The 17,601-nt window shown below is 44.1% G+C and overlaps 1 protein-coding gene across 5 annotated transcripts in view; it reads right to left on the bottom strand.

Moving 5' to 3' along the window:
* Positions 1-9,233: 9,233 nt before the first annotated feature.
* POC1B (POC1 centriolar protein B) overlaps positions 9,234-17,601 on the bottom strand; it is a 72,755-nt gene continuing 64,387 nt past the window's right edge. Inside the window, exon 13 of one of the 5 annotated variants that reach the window (XR_012633407.1) lies at positions 9,234-16,992. Coding sequence is in view for 1 of the 5 variants with exons in the window: in XM_074902763.1 (XP_074758864.1) it covers positions 17,374-17,565 (192 nt within the window). In the remaining 4 variants the exon portion in view is untranslated. Of the gene's footprint in view, positions 17,566-17,601 lie in introns of all 5 variants that reach the window. The other 4 variants (XM_074902763.1, XR_012633404.1, XR_012633406.1 and 1 more) reach the window with 4 other exon arrangements.

Genomic DNA, 17,601 nt, shown 5'->3' with positions numbered 1-17,601 from the left:
TATGTCAGGTAGACAAGAACTGTTACATACAGGTAGGGAGAAGTCAACTACCCACATTATTCAGCTTCAGGGCAACTCAGAAATGTATATTTCCTTTGAAGGGTTTTGTTAGATGGACTTTTTTTCCCCCTGTAAACCTACAAAAGTAAATGTATGCATTATTGGTTGGTAAAGCTAAGAGATACATTGCTATAGGAAAATACTGATTACAGTCTGCTAATTGTCCAGCTAGAGACTGGACTGGAAACAAATAGAGCAGTAGGCATTCTGGTTTTAGTGGCCAGGCATCTGTAGGTAAATTGACCCAGTTCTCTTAATTGATATATTCCACAACAAATAGCAACTGTAACATTAGAATAGTAGCAAGAAACAATAGGAAAATTCACAGCCATTAGAATAACAGCAGTCTGTGCTGTGAAAACCATTTTAGGCATAGTGCCTCATCTCCCTGTGAGTGGTGTTACAGCCGTTTTTCAAGCTAGGTTAACTGACACAGTAAGGCAAAAGCAGTGCCTGAAATAGGACCCAAGATGTTGATTGTCTTTTTATTCTTATAAGCATAGTCCATGTTGATTTTGCAACTGACTCCCTGCAAAAATATATTGCATATTACTTTGGAAGGCAAATGAGGCCCAAAGTGCAGAGAAATTAACCAAGAGATTTTTATTCTCAGGGCTTGGAACTGATCAGTCATTCTGATCATCCATTAAGATGGATTCAGTAGGTTGCCTTTAGAAAGAAGGGGAAAATGAACTTCTGACCACAGAGATGGTAGAGATGAGATGGGAAACACATGCCAGAGGGATCAGGTCCAGCTGTGCAAGGCAAACTCCAACTAGGGATTACAAGTAAAGTGAAGGTAATCCCAAAACCTCCCCTATGCCAACAGCTGCCCTGTGGATCTGTGCCTCTCATCTCCTTTCCTCCCAAATTCCCACCTGACCTTTATACTCAGGCCTCCAGAAACTTGTGAGCTGCCTCCATTCACTATGGGTTGAAGAGTTTGTCAGGAAGCAATTCCTGGGCATCTGATGTCTATCCTACACAGACTGTTGTGAGGCACATCGATGAAAAGGTTACACGGGCCATCAAGGAGGGAGCTAAGCATTTGCTGAGGTTGTTTTTGCCTCAGGCCACCCCTCAGAGCAAGAGCTTGTTTGGGAGCAGCCAGGAGACTTTTTTCTTGCTCGAGGTGTGGTTAGGAAATGTGCCTGAGGTCAGGGAGGAAAGAGCAAGGTCTAGACAAAGCGGGGCTGCTGAACTGAGGTAACAGCACCCATGAAACGTGGTCTCTCTAAGAACATGATGCCCACCTAATCTGGTCTCTGTCTTGAGCAATTCTTACTGGCATGAGGAGAAAATGCCTTAGCAAACATATTCTTAGCTAGAAATTCTTTAGCTCGTCATTATCTGCCCAGCAAGTGCATTTGTTGAAACTCAAGGTGTCTGTTTTCATTTCTGCTGCTGAGTGACAGGGCACCTCACACTTCTTCGTGGGCTTGTTCTAGTTCACTTCTGGAGGAAGTACAAAATGCTTCTTGAGGAGTGGCAGGGAGGACTTTGTTCTCTGACTCCTTTTCTTCCCTCAAGTCCAAAGAAGGGTTTCTAGGAAGCAATTTGTTGGGTTTTTTTAGAAGACATAGCACTTCTAGGAACCTACAGTCACTGTATACTTGGAAGAGAGAAGATGGGTGTATCATTTCAGAGGAACTCAAATGAATTCCTACAATCTGTATGTCAAAGATTTCCTCCAAGGGTTTTCTTAGCACAAGGTCCATGTTCTTCTGAAATTTTCCATATGTTTTAAGGACTTTCATGTGGGTTATACTTGCTGTGGAGTGGCCCTTGGACCAGGGTGAATTTTACCTTCCAAGAATCAACTTCAGCTGAAGCAACCCAAAGATCACTTTTTTTTTTTTTTTTTTTTTTTTGTCCTGCTGTCAGTGACATTTGTGAATGATGGAAAACCATCCATATGGCTAAACAGACTATCTCCACTCCCCCACAAGTAGGGACTTAGAGGATGAAAGTAATATTCATCCTGATCATCTGTTTTGTAACAGGATATTTATCTCAAGCTTTCAAGAATGTCATTATTATTGGGGGAGGAGGGGAATGGACAGTAAGACAGGATCTGTAATAGATTATTGATGCTGGGAAGCAGGTAAGCCAGAGGGAAGGAAGCCTTCCTGAACGCCTCCAGCCCTGCTGTTTCCCAGAAAGAAGGGCTATGGGCCCATGATAATACAAGGAAGAGAAGGAGGAAGCATTCTCAGCAGGGTCAGTTAGGAGTCCAAGAAGATTAAGTGGAGTTTGAAAAATGGTAGGACCCTGAAAGGGAAAGGGACAACACCACATCTAATGCATGTGAAGAGAGGACTCCCCTAACATGGACTAGGGACCAGGCTGTTAAACTGTTTCTGTAAGCACATCCTTGAAAGCTGATCCTGTTGGCTGCAGGGGGACTGGCAGTGCAGAAGTCTGAATCTCAGCTCTGGGACTCTGGTCCAATTAAGCAAATGACACAGTTCTGATTGATACTGGCCCAGAGCATGGCTCAGTGGTTGTGGCAGCCTAAAACCGACAAGTTAAACTCCATTTCTGAACTAATAAGCATGAAAATTTCAAAGCTTTTTGCTTCCAGTCAGGATTTCTAGGGTGTTATTAATAGCTTTGGTGAACTGTACTCCATTGATTTAAAGCACCTGTGCTTCTGAAAGTCAGGATTTTATCAATTTTTTATCACTTACACAGGAAGCAGTGCTGGACTTAATGCTATTTATCCAGCTGGACGTATTGACTTTGACTTAGGAGATCAAAGCATTCGGGTTAGGGATTGTGTAACATCTTCCTATAAGAACTGTCAGGGGTAAATTTACCAAAGCCTGAAACTTTGATTGATGATCATTTTGCATGAGTGTTTAGCATCAGAAAGCACACAATAGACCCTTTCTCTTAATGGAGCTGCAGGCTGTGGCACCTTTAAACATACATATTTTGAAACACATTTCATCACCTCCTGGAACATAACAGTGCACAAAACCCTGGAGGTACACTTGAAAGTGAGCTTTCCTTCAGGTCCAAGGAGGTGACCCAAGATCTTTTAAGATGCAGCTTGCTGTAGTGCAAATTGGGTCCCAGTAAGGAGAATTAGCTATTAGTCATCTTTTTTTTTTTTTTTTTTTTTTTTTGTGTGTGTGTGTGTGTGTGTGTTAACCTTTTGCCATTGTAATAACAGCATTTCCAAATAGGTAAGAGACTGGAAAGTGCTAGCTCAGGAGCTCAGAGATTCAGTCTTGTGCTCCCATGAGTCCTCCTTGCAGCACTGCAGGCAATAGCACAGCCTGTAAGATCCAGCCCTTCCTCTGAGGCTAGGTAAGAGACTTGCCTAGAGACATATCACCTTCTGTGAACCGACTTCCCCAATCTATTTATATGTGAAAGATACTAAATATGCTTGTTAAACACTGGCATTCACCGATTATTGAGGGTTTATTCACATCCTCTAAGTTTTAAAAGGCAGGACACTGGCCCCCTTCCCTGGGGTAATGAAGAGAGACAGCACAGAACAGAGCTCAGCAGGGGATCCTAATTTAGGGGTGCTAGCTGCCCCCTAACAAAGAATACCTTCTACAGAGGGCTATAAAGGGAGCCATGGAGTGTAATCTCCTGCCTCTGTCTGAAATGAAGTTGTGCAAAATATCTGTGCCAGCCTCAGTGGAATTAAAATGATAGCGGTCCACTCATCACAGGAGGTGTCAGCATGAGAGGCAGTTGTCTGAGTTTTTCTCTCAACATAAAACCCAGTGTTATATATTGGCCCTATTACTGCCCATTCATGGGTTTGAAAGCCATGCAGGACTTTGATCTGCTCTGAAAATTATTGCTCTTGTACAAGACAGCATTACTCTTTTTTTTTTTTTGGCGAGGTGGTCAGAGTGCAGACAATGCCCAAAAGATGGGCCAGCCCTACTTTGGTACATCCCAACTTCTGGCTGTGCCCTGGCCCTGCAGGTCGAGGCAGAGTGTGGCAGCAGGGAGCTCTGCTGGCTGCACTTACCCAGGACTTGGGCATCTGCAGCCAGCTTGCTTCTACCCAGAGAAGGAAGGGCATTTTGAGTGGTGGTACAGGGGCTTGTCGTTGCTGCCTCTGTTTTGTCTGCTCGTCATAGGCTTTGTCCTGAGTTTGCCACTGCCTGTGCACAGCTGGCCTGTGTTACTGCAGTGTACAGAGGTCTTCTGTCCCACAGAAGGACGGTAGTTTGAAAATGTTCTGTGGGTTTTTCCTTTCTTTTCCTCTTTTTTTTTTTTTTCTTTTTTCTTTTAGCTACAAACAAACAAACAAAACCTAAATACTTGGAGTGCAGACTGAAGGCTCAAGGACTCAGGATGATTAAAAGCAGGAGCCAGAGACATCCAGAAATGATTGTTTTTAACAAGACAGGAACTTTGCCTGAAAACAGGATGACCTGCTGCAAAAGACGCCAACAAATCCCTGTAGAGCTTTAGAAAAAACAAGCAGGCGCCTGAGTGTGCTTAAAAAAAAAAAAAAAAAAAAAAATCCTGCCTAGTAATAAAAAGGGATGTGAGGGTAAACAGGAAAAGAGCACTCCACACTGCGAGCAGCGCAGAGGAGGAGAGGCTGGGAAGAGCGCTGATCTGAAAACCTGATATGGAAACCGAAGAGAAAGATTTCTTAATAATCCCCAGGACAAACTCCCTGTGAAAACACAAGCCTCAATGCAGCTTTGAGTGGCAGTTGCTAGCTAGTTCCTGTGTGCCTTTGTACGGGTAGTATGGAGGGTTTGGGAGGGTAGCATGGGCTCTGCAGATTTTGTTGGCTTGTTTCTGTGGCTGTAAAGAAGTGTCATTTCTGACTTGCATGAAATAAAGGCTTAAGAGACATTTCTACGGCATAACTTTATTTCCTGATGATGAAGCTACTGCAGTTCTGCACACCTGTGCTGCAGTTATACTGCAGTACAGCTCACTCTCCCAGTTTTAGTGTGAATCTCATGACATATGTTGTTTTCCACTAAGCCCTAGCTCCTCAAGTCTTGCAATTTCATGACAGTCTCGGTTTTCATGTGTCTGAAACAACTCTTTCTAGATTTCATGCCTAAGAAAGAAAGTCTTGAAATCATAAAGACAGCTTACCATAATTCACAGAATGAAGCCCCTGTTATTGCTATTTTTTGGATGGTAAATTTTAAAATCAAATACTATTTTGAGGAATTAGGATATTGATATTTGGGCTTGATCATGTTGACAACTTCTACTTGTTGGCAGAATTTGCAGACTCAAATACTAAGCAAGTTTCCCACTGCAACCCGCGTACTGTCCGTGAGACACCCACAGTGATAAACCTGATGGGATACGTATGCAGCATCAGGCCCAGGGACAGCAAAATCATTTGCAGCAGGTTTCTCCTCAGTGCTGCTTCAAAGTTGTAACTTCCTCAGAACTGGAATAACAACTTACCACAGCTTGTGTTCACATGTGGCCAGAAGTGGATTCGGCAGGCCATAAAATCCACTGACAGTAAAAGACTCATCCTCTCAAATGTAGGGCCTGGCCTGTATCAAAAGGCAGGTGAGTGGTATGACTTTGTGTTGGGGCTTTTGGCATGGAGGTTGCTCCCCCCTGGGCACCAGACAGCTCTGTGCAGTGGCAGCAATGCTCCTGCACTCACCAAAAGAGCACAGCTTTTCTGGTTTGGGGGGTCCTGTGGAAAATGCTGCAGTTCAGACAAACACCTATGGCCTTACAGGCACTGATGGGAGTTATAGAGAGGATTTGGGGTCACCTCCCCTGGATGCAGCCCCGGGGCTCCTCACCAGTCCTGATCAGGGAGTGCCTCCACATCCCCCCCCGTACCAGTCTGCCTTCCATAGAGGCTCCAGCCCCCTTTGAGTGGGGGAGAACAGGGAAGGAAGACCTGTTTGTAAACTCTTCAGGTAATGGAAAAGCCATTAGCCTCCACCCACCTGGGTATTGCTTTAAGGTTGACAAAGAACAGCTCCCCTCACCCAGGAGGAGGACTGGTGCTGGGAGTGCTCAGTGCAGAGGCTGACCTGAGGCTGGGCATCTCAGACTGGGGGCCCAGCTCTGCAGCCAGTCACAGGGGCAATAGCTACCCCTGCACACCTTTTCAGCCCCTGCATTTGATGCAAAACACTTCCCACTCAGGAGCTGTTCTGTTTCATCAGTTCACCTGCATCATTCAGTTTTGCACCTGCTTTCTCAGGTAGCCCAGGACCTTGGGCATGGGTTTTTATTCATTCACTTTTTTTTATTACATAGCAGACATGGGGTTTTCTTCTTTGCTTTAGTGTAAATAAAAGGTGATTTGCTGCTGTTAATGTATGTGACTACCCATAGATCAAATACTTATCCATGGCCTGCAGCATTCTTCAGCACCGCACTACTCGAGATTAAGAATTACATAGTAGATGCTATGATCAGAGAAATTTCCATCTTCCAAGAAATTAAATTAAAACTGAATTAATTTTTTATCTCATCAAGATAGATAGAAATACCAGCTGCTTAGTCCACTTGCTACCTAATTATCTGTTACTCACATGCACACTCACAGGGACACAAACACCTATAGCAGCACATTTTGGTTTGCCTCTCTAACTTCTAAATTCATTTATGAACATGGAACACCTACTTGCAGCATGTAGATAACTATGTCTGTAGAAGTATCTTGAAAATTTTATTCTTACAAGGTGTTCTTGTTCTTAATTTCTTCTCCATAAGCAAGAGGTGCTTTAAGCTCTGCCTTAAAATGAATACAAATTGGGTAGGATGTCCCAGGTCCCAAATTCATCTCACAAATTGCCAAAGGAGCACAGCAGAAGCAGCATCACTAGATTTCGGGGCAGCTGCTTAGATTTCTGCGAATATTTTTTTTTCCACAGATCTGCCTTAAGTAAGAGGTAGTGGTTTCTGTTTGTCACTTTTTATTTGAATGGTGGATCTTATGAGCCTTTTCTTTTTGCATTCGCATTTGAGGACATTTTAACTCTTACAAATGGATTGTTCATCTCAGCCTCTTGGAAGAGAGTCATGGAGGACTTACGCCGTTAGTGCAGAGTAACTTTTAGACCATTCACTCTTTAATGGACTATGAAGTAATTGATTAATTTGGTTCTGCTCAGTGGGGTCTCCAGCTTGGCCCAGTACTGCTCCCTCGGTGGCTGCCATGCCTTCACCCTGCAAACGCCTGGAAGCACATATCTTCTTCAATGACAAAGAAGGTCATTCAAACGAGACATTTTGCTGCAAAAAGCTCCCTGTTTTGGGTGGTGGAAACACAGCCTCTTCACAATACCGTGCTCTCACCAGGGGGACCCTGCCATTAGCAAGGGCCCACCAGGCAGCACAAAGGTCATGCTGGGCATGGAGAGGTGCAGCCCGATGCTGGTGTCCCTGGCAGGGGACAGCTGTGGCCACCACCATTGCCTGAGCTGACTGCAGGGAGGTGGCTCCTGGAGAGAAGACAGCAGGGAAGAGAGCAAAGAAGAGACAGGTTGTGATTAATGTTTGGAGAAAAGGGACTATTTAAGCAACTGGCCAAGGCTGGCAGGGACCTCTGGAGACCATCCAGTCCAAGCCCCCCTCTCAGAGCAGGGTCAGCCAGAGCAGGTTGCCCAGGACCAGATTCTGCACCTCTAGCTGTCAGTGGTGCAGAAGCAAGCCTGAAGTTTGCAGCCTTGAACCCCAAGGTTTGGTATGGCACAGCTTATGCCAAACTCATGCTAAGAGGTTCTGAGCTATGAGGGATGATGCTCTGCAAAGATAATTTCAACAAAGCTCTTTTCCTTTGTATTCCAACTAGTCACAGATTATTTTTTCTTCTCCAGATGTTATTTTGCATCATCCCTGCCATATGGAAGAAAGGAATGATGCTGTTCTGATCTGCTGCCATAAAAATATTAAATGTTGTTTGTGTGATCTTCAGAGTAGATTAGAACTAGGAATTTCCACTTTGGGGGGATTTTTGACATGTTGAAATTCATTTTTCTTTCAATCTAGACAAGCTACAGTGGTGTCAAGTTTTCCTACAAATTAGAAATCTTGTCAAAAATGGATTTGTAAAATATGTAAACATTTTATTAATCTTTATAAACAGTGCTTCAAAGCAAGATGTTCACTGATAACTTCCTTTTACTATTTTATATAACTTGATGTCTAAAAGTAAAATTTTATTTTTTGGCCATCTAGATTCTCAAAATATTCTGTGAGAAAGGACTCTCAGGGACAGTCAGCACCAGCATCACTGCTCCCTCTGAAGACATCAATGACTTCTGGGAACAGAACATGACAAAAACACGAGTGCTTTTAGGAAGCCCAGTGTTGAACCATGCCATTTAGCACAAGGAGTTAAAAACAAAATACTGTGAAGATGGGAGCTGTGCGTAAGCATCTCTCCAGTGATATGTGTCATCTATGATCAGTTATACCTTAGCTGCGAGGCATGATGATGGAGCAGCCAGTGCAGGGGTTACTATGGTAGGTGCTTGTTTTCCTAACGTTATAAAGTGATAAATGGATTTCCTTTACATGAGTTGGCTACTCCTGGTAATGGAAATAATACAGACAACACAAGTAAAACTGCTTCTAATTCTCACAGAGGGTTTAGGTATCACCACGTTACCTTCCCAACACTCTGTTTTCTGAAGAGACGTGTTGGCCGTGGTGGCAGTGAGCTAGCGCTCCCCAGGCAGGTTCTTCATTCCAGCTGATAAATCCTCTGGGAGCTGGGCTGGGAGTGCAGTGCTGTGCACTGGCACTTCAGTGGCTTGAAGAAGAGCTGGCCTGGGTGTAGGGTTCATGCTCCAACAAAGCCATGCTGGAGACAGCCTGGATCTCTCTGCTGCATGCCCCAGCCACTTTTTCGTGTCAGGAGGTGGTGCACTCGTGTCCCAGCCAGCTCTGTGTAGAGCTGACGGGTTTGGGCTTAGGCCTGCAGGGACACAGCCATCCTACTTCTTGCCTCATCCAGCTCTGGAAGGAGTACAGGCATGTCTGCGTCTGCTTCCCCTGAGCCAGGAATCCTGGCTAGTTTGAGCCATCATCCTGATGGCACTGTTTGTCCCCCAAATAGATCAGTAGCCCAGACACTGGGATAGAAGCAGACTCAGGGAGACCAGCTGGCATCATTATACTTCTTCAAGAATTAGACAAGTTTGTTACTCTTACAAGGGCACTTAAGGTACAGGGGAGATTGGACTTTGCATCACTGAGTTTACATGCTGTGGCCTGGACTGTGCCAGTCCAGTCCTACATGGGGATGGCTTCTTATCCTGCAATGCTGAAAGGTGCAAAACAGAATATGAAATGATTTATTAGGGTCCCAGTGCTCAAAACCAACACAGCAGAAAGAAAAACAACAAACAACATAGAGCTGTATCCACATATATTTTGGAAAAGAGTTTGCAGTAGCACACAACCAGTTTCTGAGGCATTTGACGTACAAAGTGCACCTTATGGCCTTTCCTGGTATGAAATTCAGAGCATTTTCAGAGTTTTTTGGCAGTGCAGACAGCAAGTTATTGTTGACTAGATGAAGTGATGCCACAAGTGGGAAGTGATAGATGAGGAGACAATGACAGCTCTCGGGGCAGAGACAGATGCATCTCCGTTGCAGCGCAGGGACAGATGTATCTTGTTTGGTCCAAAATTACTTGTAAGTTGTTACTGTCCAGTGTCACCGCTGAGTGAAATAAAGCCAAACTGATTACTAATACAAAGTCTCAGTCCTTTTCCTGTAGCCTGAATCTGTGCATCATAGCTCCAGGTTAAATCATATGTATTGGGAACGAACATAAAATAGCTACAGAGCTCAGAAGTGCAGATGATTGGGGAATCATATGTTAATGAGACAAAAATTGTATTTTTCCTCCCAAATGCAAATGGACTATTTAAAGAGGAGAATTTTCCTTGGGGGAAAGACCATTTCTGAGGGGTATTTTTTTCCATGGTTTTTCAGCATCATCCCAGCCCAGCCAAATAAATCAAGCTAGCAGGAACAGGGCAATATCACCCATAAGTGATGAAAGAGCTGCTGGGGAAGGGGGGAAGATGGTCAGGGACAAGTTGCTGGGGGAAATACCTGAGGCTTTGGCAGGGTATTGAGCTACCTCCTGAAGAAACCCAAGTAGAGTCCAACTGGAGTTGAAAGGTGATGCATGAGGGGGAGGAGGAAACAGGTGAATTCTTTTTCTCAAAAATGATCGTGTGGTAAAAGAGGACCAATAACTATAAGGAGAACAGAAATATAAGATGGGACAAGGGGAGAAAATGCTTAGTAAGGGACAGAAAATGCCAGGCCTTCTCATGGTCCACTGACCCTCTTGCCAAGCAGCTGTGTCCTGCAGCTGATGGATAATCCTGGACAGGGAATAGCCAGCCAGGGAATGCACTTCATGTGTGAGCTGTATACAAGGCAGTACTTCATCCAAAGGCCTTGGTGGAGGAAAGGGAGCAGAGATAATGTCCTGATGGGTCGTGGCAGGCATAGGTGTGATGTTCTTTCATCATGCTTGTTTATTGTGTGGCAGCTGGGCTGAATACACTCATTTATATTGCACTGCACAGTGTGTGAGTGCTCAGCAAACAGGCAGAGAGCCGAAAACAAGGTAATAATAAAGGCTGCGGATCAAGAGCACAGTGAACTAAACCTGATCACAAACAAAATTAATATTGCACTACAGAACAGTAGCTCCCGCACTAAAGAAGGGGTTTGAACGTGTGGGCAGCTGGCTTCATGTTTATAAACCATCCTAGAGGGTGCCTTGTGAACAGCACAGGGGCTCAGCAAGGGTAGAGTAGCACTGCAACACTATACTGCAGCTGAATTTAGAGGATGAGGTAACTGAATTGGGCTTGGGCAACCCAGCAGAAGTCCAAACTTGGACAGTCGTGCCAGGCTATACACCTGTATAGATAGATGTAGCTTGAGCAAAGTACTCCACGGGGACTATCACAGCCTGAGCAGCCTTTACTGGTGGGATTTTCTGAAGAGAGTAGAAGAAAAACAAGCTAGATGAGCAGGATAAGCAAGAAGGAAATATTTCAGACTCATCTGTAAAGAACCCAAACTATAGCAAAGTGTCCGGAAACGTGCCTTCTGAGAGCACCCTTGCACGTGAAATGCTATGCTATGATAGGGAATTGAAGAAAAAAAGATTGGTGACTTTGCAGATGAATGACCAAAGTGCTGACATGAGAAAATGAGAAAATTGGTTTGCCACAGAGGCATTTGTTAAGCTTTCAAGTGTTGAGCAACAGGAATATAAAACCACTTTCAGTTTGGTGGCAACAGGCAACTGAGGCAAGAGGGGTACTTGTCTGAATTAAAAATTGACTTTTGCTAGACTGGTGTTCCTGGCAGGTTACACCTGCTTCCCACCCTGTGCCTTGCTGCCACTCTGTCTGGAGCAACGTGCTCTTAACAATAGCTGGTGGCTGGAAGGTACAGTGTGTGCTGCACTGCTCATTTCCCCTTCCTCCCAACCTGATTGTTATTGCAGCAGTTGGGAGCAAGAAGGGCTCTTTAACACCATTAAGCTGTGAGAAAATGTGTCTGTGACAGTGAGCGTCTGACTTCATGTAATATGAAGAAAAATGTTTAAAGAGAGATGATTGCCTTCCTGTAAGTACTTTGTACTGTAAAGCACATGTATATACACAAACACCCGCATGCACGTGCATCCGGGAGGAGGTGTGTGTCCATGGGGGGAAATCCTGCCTGCACCAGTCAATGACAAAAATTCCCACTGACCTTGGCAGGGCAGGGCTTCAGCAACTGCCTGTGCATGTGGTGGGATGTTGTGCAAGCGGTCAGACACTCACAAGCACATTTATTCACTGTAGGGCTGGGGGATGGCAGCTTGAGCAGTGCTAGCAAGGCACTGAAATACAGCTAGGGAGTGAGGGCTCCTCCTCAAGCCAAGCCCCACGTGCCAGCAGCAGTACGTTGCCATTTTGTCATGGCTTTCTGCGTCACATCAGAGATGGAGCAGCTTTGCCTGTGACTCATGAGAGCGTTCCCAGGCAGTGACCTTGCCTACCTCAAGGGACTGGCAGGGGTCTTTGATCACTTATTTGGTTTTGGCTTGGGGACTTTGTTTGCTCCCTTGTTTGTCTGTCTTTTTAAAATTTTTTTGATTAGTCTAAAAATTGGTGAACTGCCTTCATTTACTCTGCTCCAAAAATAGGTAGCATAGTTTTCAAGGGTCCGTTAGAAGGGCCAACAGGCCCTTGGATAACCCTAATCCTACATTCAGTGATTTCATCCAGTTTATTTTACTCTTGGCTCTGCCTTTGGTGAGGCAGAAGTTCAAGAAACTCACCTCTACAACTGACTTCAGTGGTTACTGTCCTGAAACCTATTTTAAGGTTGATTATAATGGTATTCCGGTGATTTTTTTTCAACTCTTTTGGATTTGTGCAGCTCTAAGCATCTTTCAGTGGTAATATAGATGGAAGTTTAAGATCCTAGGGTAATGAATGTAAATCTTAAGTTTCCTTAGGTACCTTTTTGAGATTCATTAAAAGTAATTTAGGCGCCTAAGGTTTAAAGACCTGCTCTAGTACATTTAGCTATAACGTGCCAAAACTTAAGTGGTTGTTTTCACATCAATCCCTGCATGCAGTGGGCCAGTCACCTGATCTTATTAACATAAAATATGTATTGTATTTATGGATTCCTCCTGTTCATAACTGTCATTTCGTAATAGCTGGATTCTCATTTTTTTCTGTCCTCCTCTGGTGCTACAAGCATCACAAACCTGCATCACCACGTGTGACAGACCTGCCACCTTCATGCTGACATCACACTTCCCAGGCAGGACTCCTCTATGGGGCACAGAATTAGGTGACTCCCAAAATCGGAGCTGTGATTCCTGTAGGAAAACACTATGTATCCATGCCTGGGACCAGATTTGAGGCAGTATGCCAAGTTCTTTTGAGAATTTGGCCCTAACTGTAATTACCATAGCTGATGGCTGCCTGCTTCTGAAATCTGAAAATCTGCTGCAATGTTATGGGTGCTGAACATTCAGAAAATCTGGTGATAAAGACCATCAGTCAGTGGAGTGCTGCCTCAGTTTGAGGTTGATGTGAAGGACAGCAGAACAGGGTCCAGAGCTGATAGTAACAGAAAGCAGAAATGCATTCAGAGTATTAGACAGTGTCTGTTCAAGATTCCAAATACCTGGTGAAACCAAACTAAACCAGGAGTATTACAAATAAAAGTCAAACATACCTATTTCTACCTAACAAGTTAAAAATGCTAAATCGCTTCCAGAGCAAACAGTCTGAATTACCTTTGCAAAAGGCTAGCATATCCTCAGCTCCTGTGGAAGAGCTCTGGACTAAGATGCTGAATCCAGAGCCTTACAGTTGCTCTGGGGAAACGCATCCCCACTTCCATGCAGAGCTGTGGCCCACTGGCCATGCTCTGTGTTTCACTGGAAAATCTGGTAATAATGCAAGCTGCTGAAGAAAAAAACCTGCTGAACTGTTTTGGCGCTCTGAGGTCTGGATGGGTGAAATTCATGTCAATCTAATGAATTTTTGGTTTTCATTAATTTTAAATATGTGTACGAATTACTTTCAGAATATCATTATCATCTGTAATTCTTTTTTTTCCGTGAATCTTTACATTGACTATGTACATATTCTTTACACTCTCCCTTTGGCACATTCTGTATATGGAAGCCTGTACAGGATAACACGTAAAGGATTGTGGTAACCACTCTATAAAGGTGTAAAGTGCAGCCATTGCCACAGTACCTACAAACCAGATTCTATCAAATTTACCTTCAAACAGGGATCTCAGCTGCTCCTGAACGTATCTGCCTGACCCCCACATGTGTTAGCAACATGCTGCAATGACATATATGTGTTCCCACGTGGCCTATCCCCGCACTGACGGCCCAGGTTTCTTTGTTCAGAATCACATTATGCATGTGTTTGTTATTCATGTTTCTGCTTCCCCAACTTTCCTTTGATGTAAATTTAATACAACTTTTTTTATCATTATTTGAAACAGAAACTCTGGGACAAAAGAAGCATCAAAGATAGGATATACTGAATAACATTAGTCAATGTTTTATACTTTTTTCTGCAAGTCTAAGCCATAATAAAAATACTTAATTCTCAGAAGGAAAATAAAAGTCTCAACTTTTATTCAGCAGCTACAGACTTAGAGTTAGGGTCAGACTGGGATGTCATGACACCAAGCTGTCCAAAGTGTACTGCACAGGGTTTGTGTCACAGGAAGCAGGAGCAGATTCAGACTGGCTTCAACTCTGCTAGAGACATTGAAGTGTCATTAGCTTCTAAGTAAGTACCCTGCAAGTCCTATACAGTTTTGGAAAATGAATGGAAGGCCGCTTATGTGAAGGCTGGGAACGATGCTTAATCTTAAACTTTACATTCCTCTTCAAATGTTTCTGAGTGACACCTTCACCTGTTATTAGCTTGTACAGTGTATGAAGATAACACCACTCTGCGCTTAACCTTTAAACCAAATTTCTGTGATTACTGGCCCTCGTTCCCAAAGTGACTGTGAGAAATGAACAGGGCAGATGGGAGCAGGCTTTCCCAGTGGATGCTACACAACATTTCTGTAATGATTTAAAGCTATGTTAAACAATAGCTTGTTCACATTCAAATGCAGAATATCCTAAGATGCATCATGAGGCAGGGGAGAGAACTGAAATTGCTTTTGTGGAGATGCTAGGCATAATTAAAGGCTTATGTCTGAATCTCACAGCTAACAAACTGCTGTACAACAAGGGAAACAGCTCCCTAAGTAGCTTTTTACAAAACACTAAATATACTATCATAACAATAAAACCTAACTATCCAGCTGCTGGTGAATTATGTGCATGTGGTACTGTGGACATCATGTCCCCTCTCTCCCCTTTCAGCTGCTGGAAAATAGCAAAGGTCCTCCAAGGAGCAGCTGAAAAATTTAATAAAAATAAGTCAGAGCTGCTTAATCTGCTTTTGCAATCTGGCTGCACTTTTTCTGAAAATCATGATTGTTCCTTTGGCAAAGTTCAGGGTGAAGTGAGAGCTGTTAGCATGGCCCCAAAGAGGGGGGGAGGGAAACCGCTTGCTGTCTCCCCTTTTGACATAACAAAGGCAAATGTGTGAAGGTATTAGAGCCCCACTGCAGAGCAGGAAGAGGGAAACAAACGGCACCACACCATATGCCCATAATCCCAATTAAAATGCATTCAAATTCATTTCTCTTCTCCTCAGCTTCCCTTTTCCACACCAGTGAACAAGTATGTTTGACAACAGAGTGTGGGAATTTCTAGTTCACTGAGCAGATTTCTTTTCTTTTTGCCCCTGCATCTACCTGAGGCTGCTGCTCCAAACCCTCGCTGTGCACTCCAAAGCAAGCCCTGTCTCCCCTCACCATGCAGCCACGTGTTGTGCACCATGCCACGGACTCCAGGAGAAAGCAAACTGGGAAGCAGCAGACGCAGCATTGAGGCAAAGCGTTCTCAGTGGCAGTGCTGGGCTTAGTAGGAAACCCTTGATGATGCTGTGCTTAGCTCGCCACCTTTCCCAGGCATGGAGCTTCCTGTGCTCGAGGAATACACATGGCGAAGCATCTAGCAGGTGAGTGGGACCTCCTGCCTTCAACAGGCATGAAGCAGCAGGCACGGCAGCCAAGGGGATACCTACTCAGTGCCACTGACAAGGGGGCAGGAGAAGAATGTGGCAGGGTACTTAGGAGGCTGGAAAAAGCCTTGGAGTCAGCGGGGTCATGAACACTTGAGAGGAAGGCATGTTCATTAGGGGCTGAATGGATCGAGAGAGGGAAAGGATATTAGTGTGGCAAATCAATCTGTAAGCAACAAATTGATTTTCAAAAATGCAAAAGGATGCACTCACCGTTATAAAATCGAATTGGAAGAGCAACAAATAAACACGGTCTATGGTTCATAAAACCATGGTTAGATAGATAGCAGAACCCTTTTCTCAGGCAGCGTAGAAGGCAACCTCATCTGCAGCTTTTCATATTTCTACTTTTCAGAGTTCTAATGCAAAACTAATTACTTCCCTCTAAAGGCCCTTCCCTCTCCTCTTCATCGTCCTACAATAAAAGCTATTAACTGGACCTATAATCACAGCATTGCTTTTTCGTCTCTTGCTTCAAACTCTGTTGCTTTCTCCCTTGGAGCATCTCTCAGATCTCAACCAAGAATTCAAAACACTTGCTTATAACTTTGCAGTCTGCAGGTTTTGGGGTTTACATCCCCCTCCTTGCCAGCCTTTTCACATCTCCATCCCACTGCTTCCTACACAGAGTACAGCTGCCAGATTCATGATACAGAGATAAAATTCCATTCTCAAGAGCTACCTTAGTAAAATGTTCTTAACATACAGTTCCAGATAGCTTGCTCTGTCTGCATTTTCTTTATGCTTTCAGGTTCACCATATTGACCTTTGCCCCTTCAGCAGGTGGAACGATACCAACAGCAGTAGCAGGGTGTTAACCTCTGTGCTCACTCATGTCACAGGGAAGGTGCACAGTTGAGGAAGATACCAAGTGAGTGGCTCCAAACATGTTTAGTCCAGCAAGAGGCTGCTCTATGAACTGCTAGGAAACAGGGTCTAATGGACCAGGGTAATTTCTTCCTGTTGCACCAAGCTTGACTCCTCCCAACACTACAAATCTCCTCGGTCCTGCTTCAAACTCCTCGGCGTCTCACACTGTCTCCATCCACTCTGAGGTTCTCATTGGTCCCACTGTATCCGCATTCTCTGTGATAGCTTTCAGTGACCTGCCTGCTGGTGTCCTCAGAAGAAATGTCTCTTACACCAGTTCGCTCCCATCAGCTGTCTGTAAGCTTTCTGATGTCAGAAGGTCTCCAGGAAAGATCCAAAGGTGGGGTCACATATATCATTCTTCAAAAAGGCTGAAAATTTCTAGAAATTTCATCCTGAAAAGGATACCTAGCATGGAAAATTTCATTGGGAAATTTTCATGTTGGGAAATTTGTGGGAATAGCCTCTTACAAAAAGAAATGCAGGAAATGAGGGCTATTTGTGGCGCTCCTAGTCTGTGGTTGAAATAATTATAGGAGCTTTTGCCCACTGCTTTCCTAACTGGGAGTAAGGGCTCCCAAATGAGCTAAGTGATTCTGTATGTCAAGCCATACTAGTACTATATGAACTGTAATATTTCCTTAAAATCACCTTGCAGACAATGTACTGATTCAAACTCAATCCCATAGCTGCTGCAATGTCATTATTATACAACTTGTTATCCCACAACAGAAATGAGCTTGGTAATTTACACACAACTTTGAAAATGTGCCTGCACTTCTGACTGTGTTACCCATCATGACTTCTTAACAGCCACTTGGACAGGCATCTACCAAACAGCATCAGGCCAATCAAAAGAAACAAGTGAAAATGAGGCAGATTCCTCCAGCGTATGCTGAGGTTACGCCCATGGTCATTCTTTGCTGTGTGACAGTGGAGGCCACGGTGTTTCTGCAGTGTGAGGTAATCCACCAGAGAAATCTGCAAGAAGGCACAACATTTTGAGGTTTCCTCAAA

This window comes from Athene noctua, chromosome 3 (genome assembly GCF_965140245.1).
Source record: "Athene noctua chromosome 3, bAthNoc1.hap1.1, whole genome shotgun sequence".
Taxonomy (NCBI): domain Eukaryota; kingdom Metazoa; phylum Chordata; class Aves; order Strigiformes; family Strigidae; genus Athene; species Athene noctua.
This window is presented reverse-complemented; position numbering and strand designations above follow the sequence as displayed.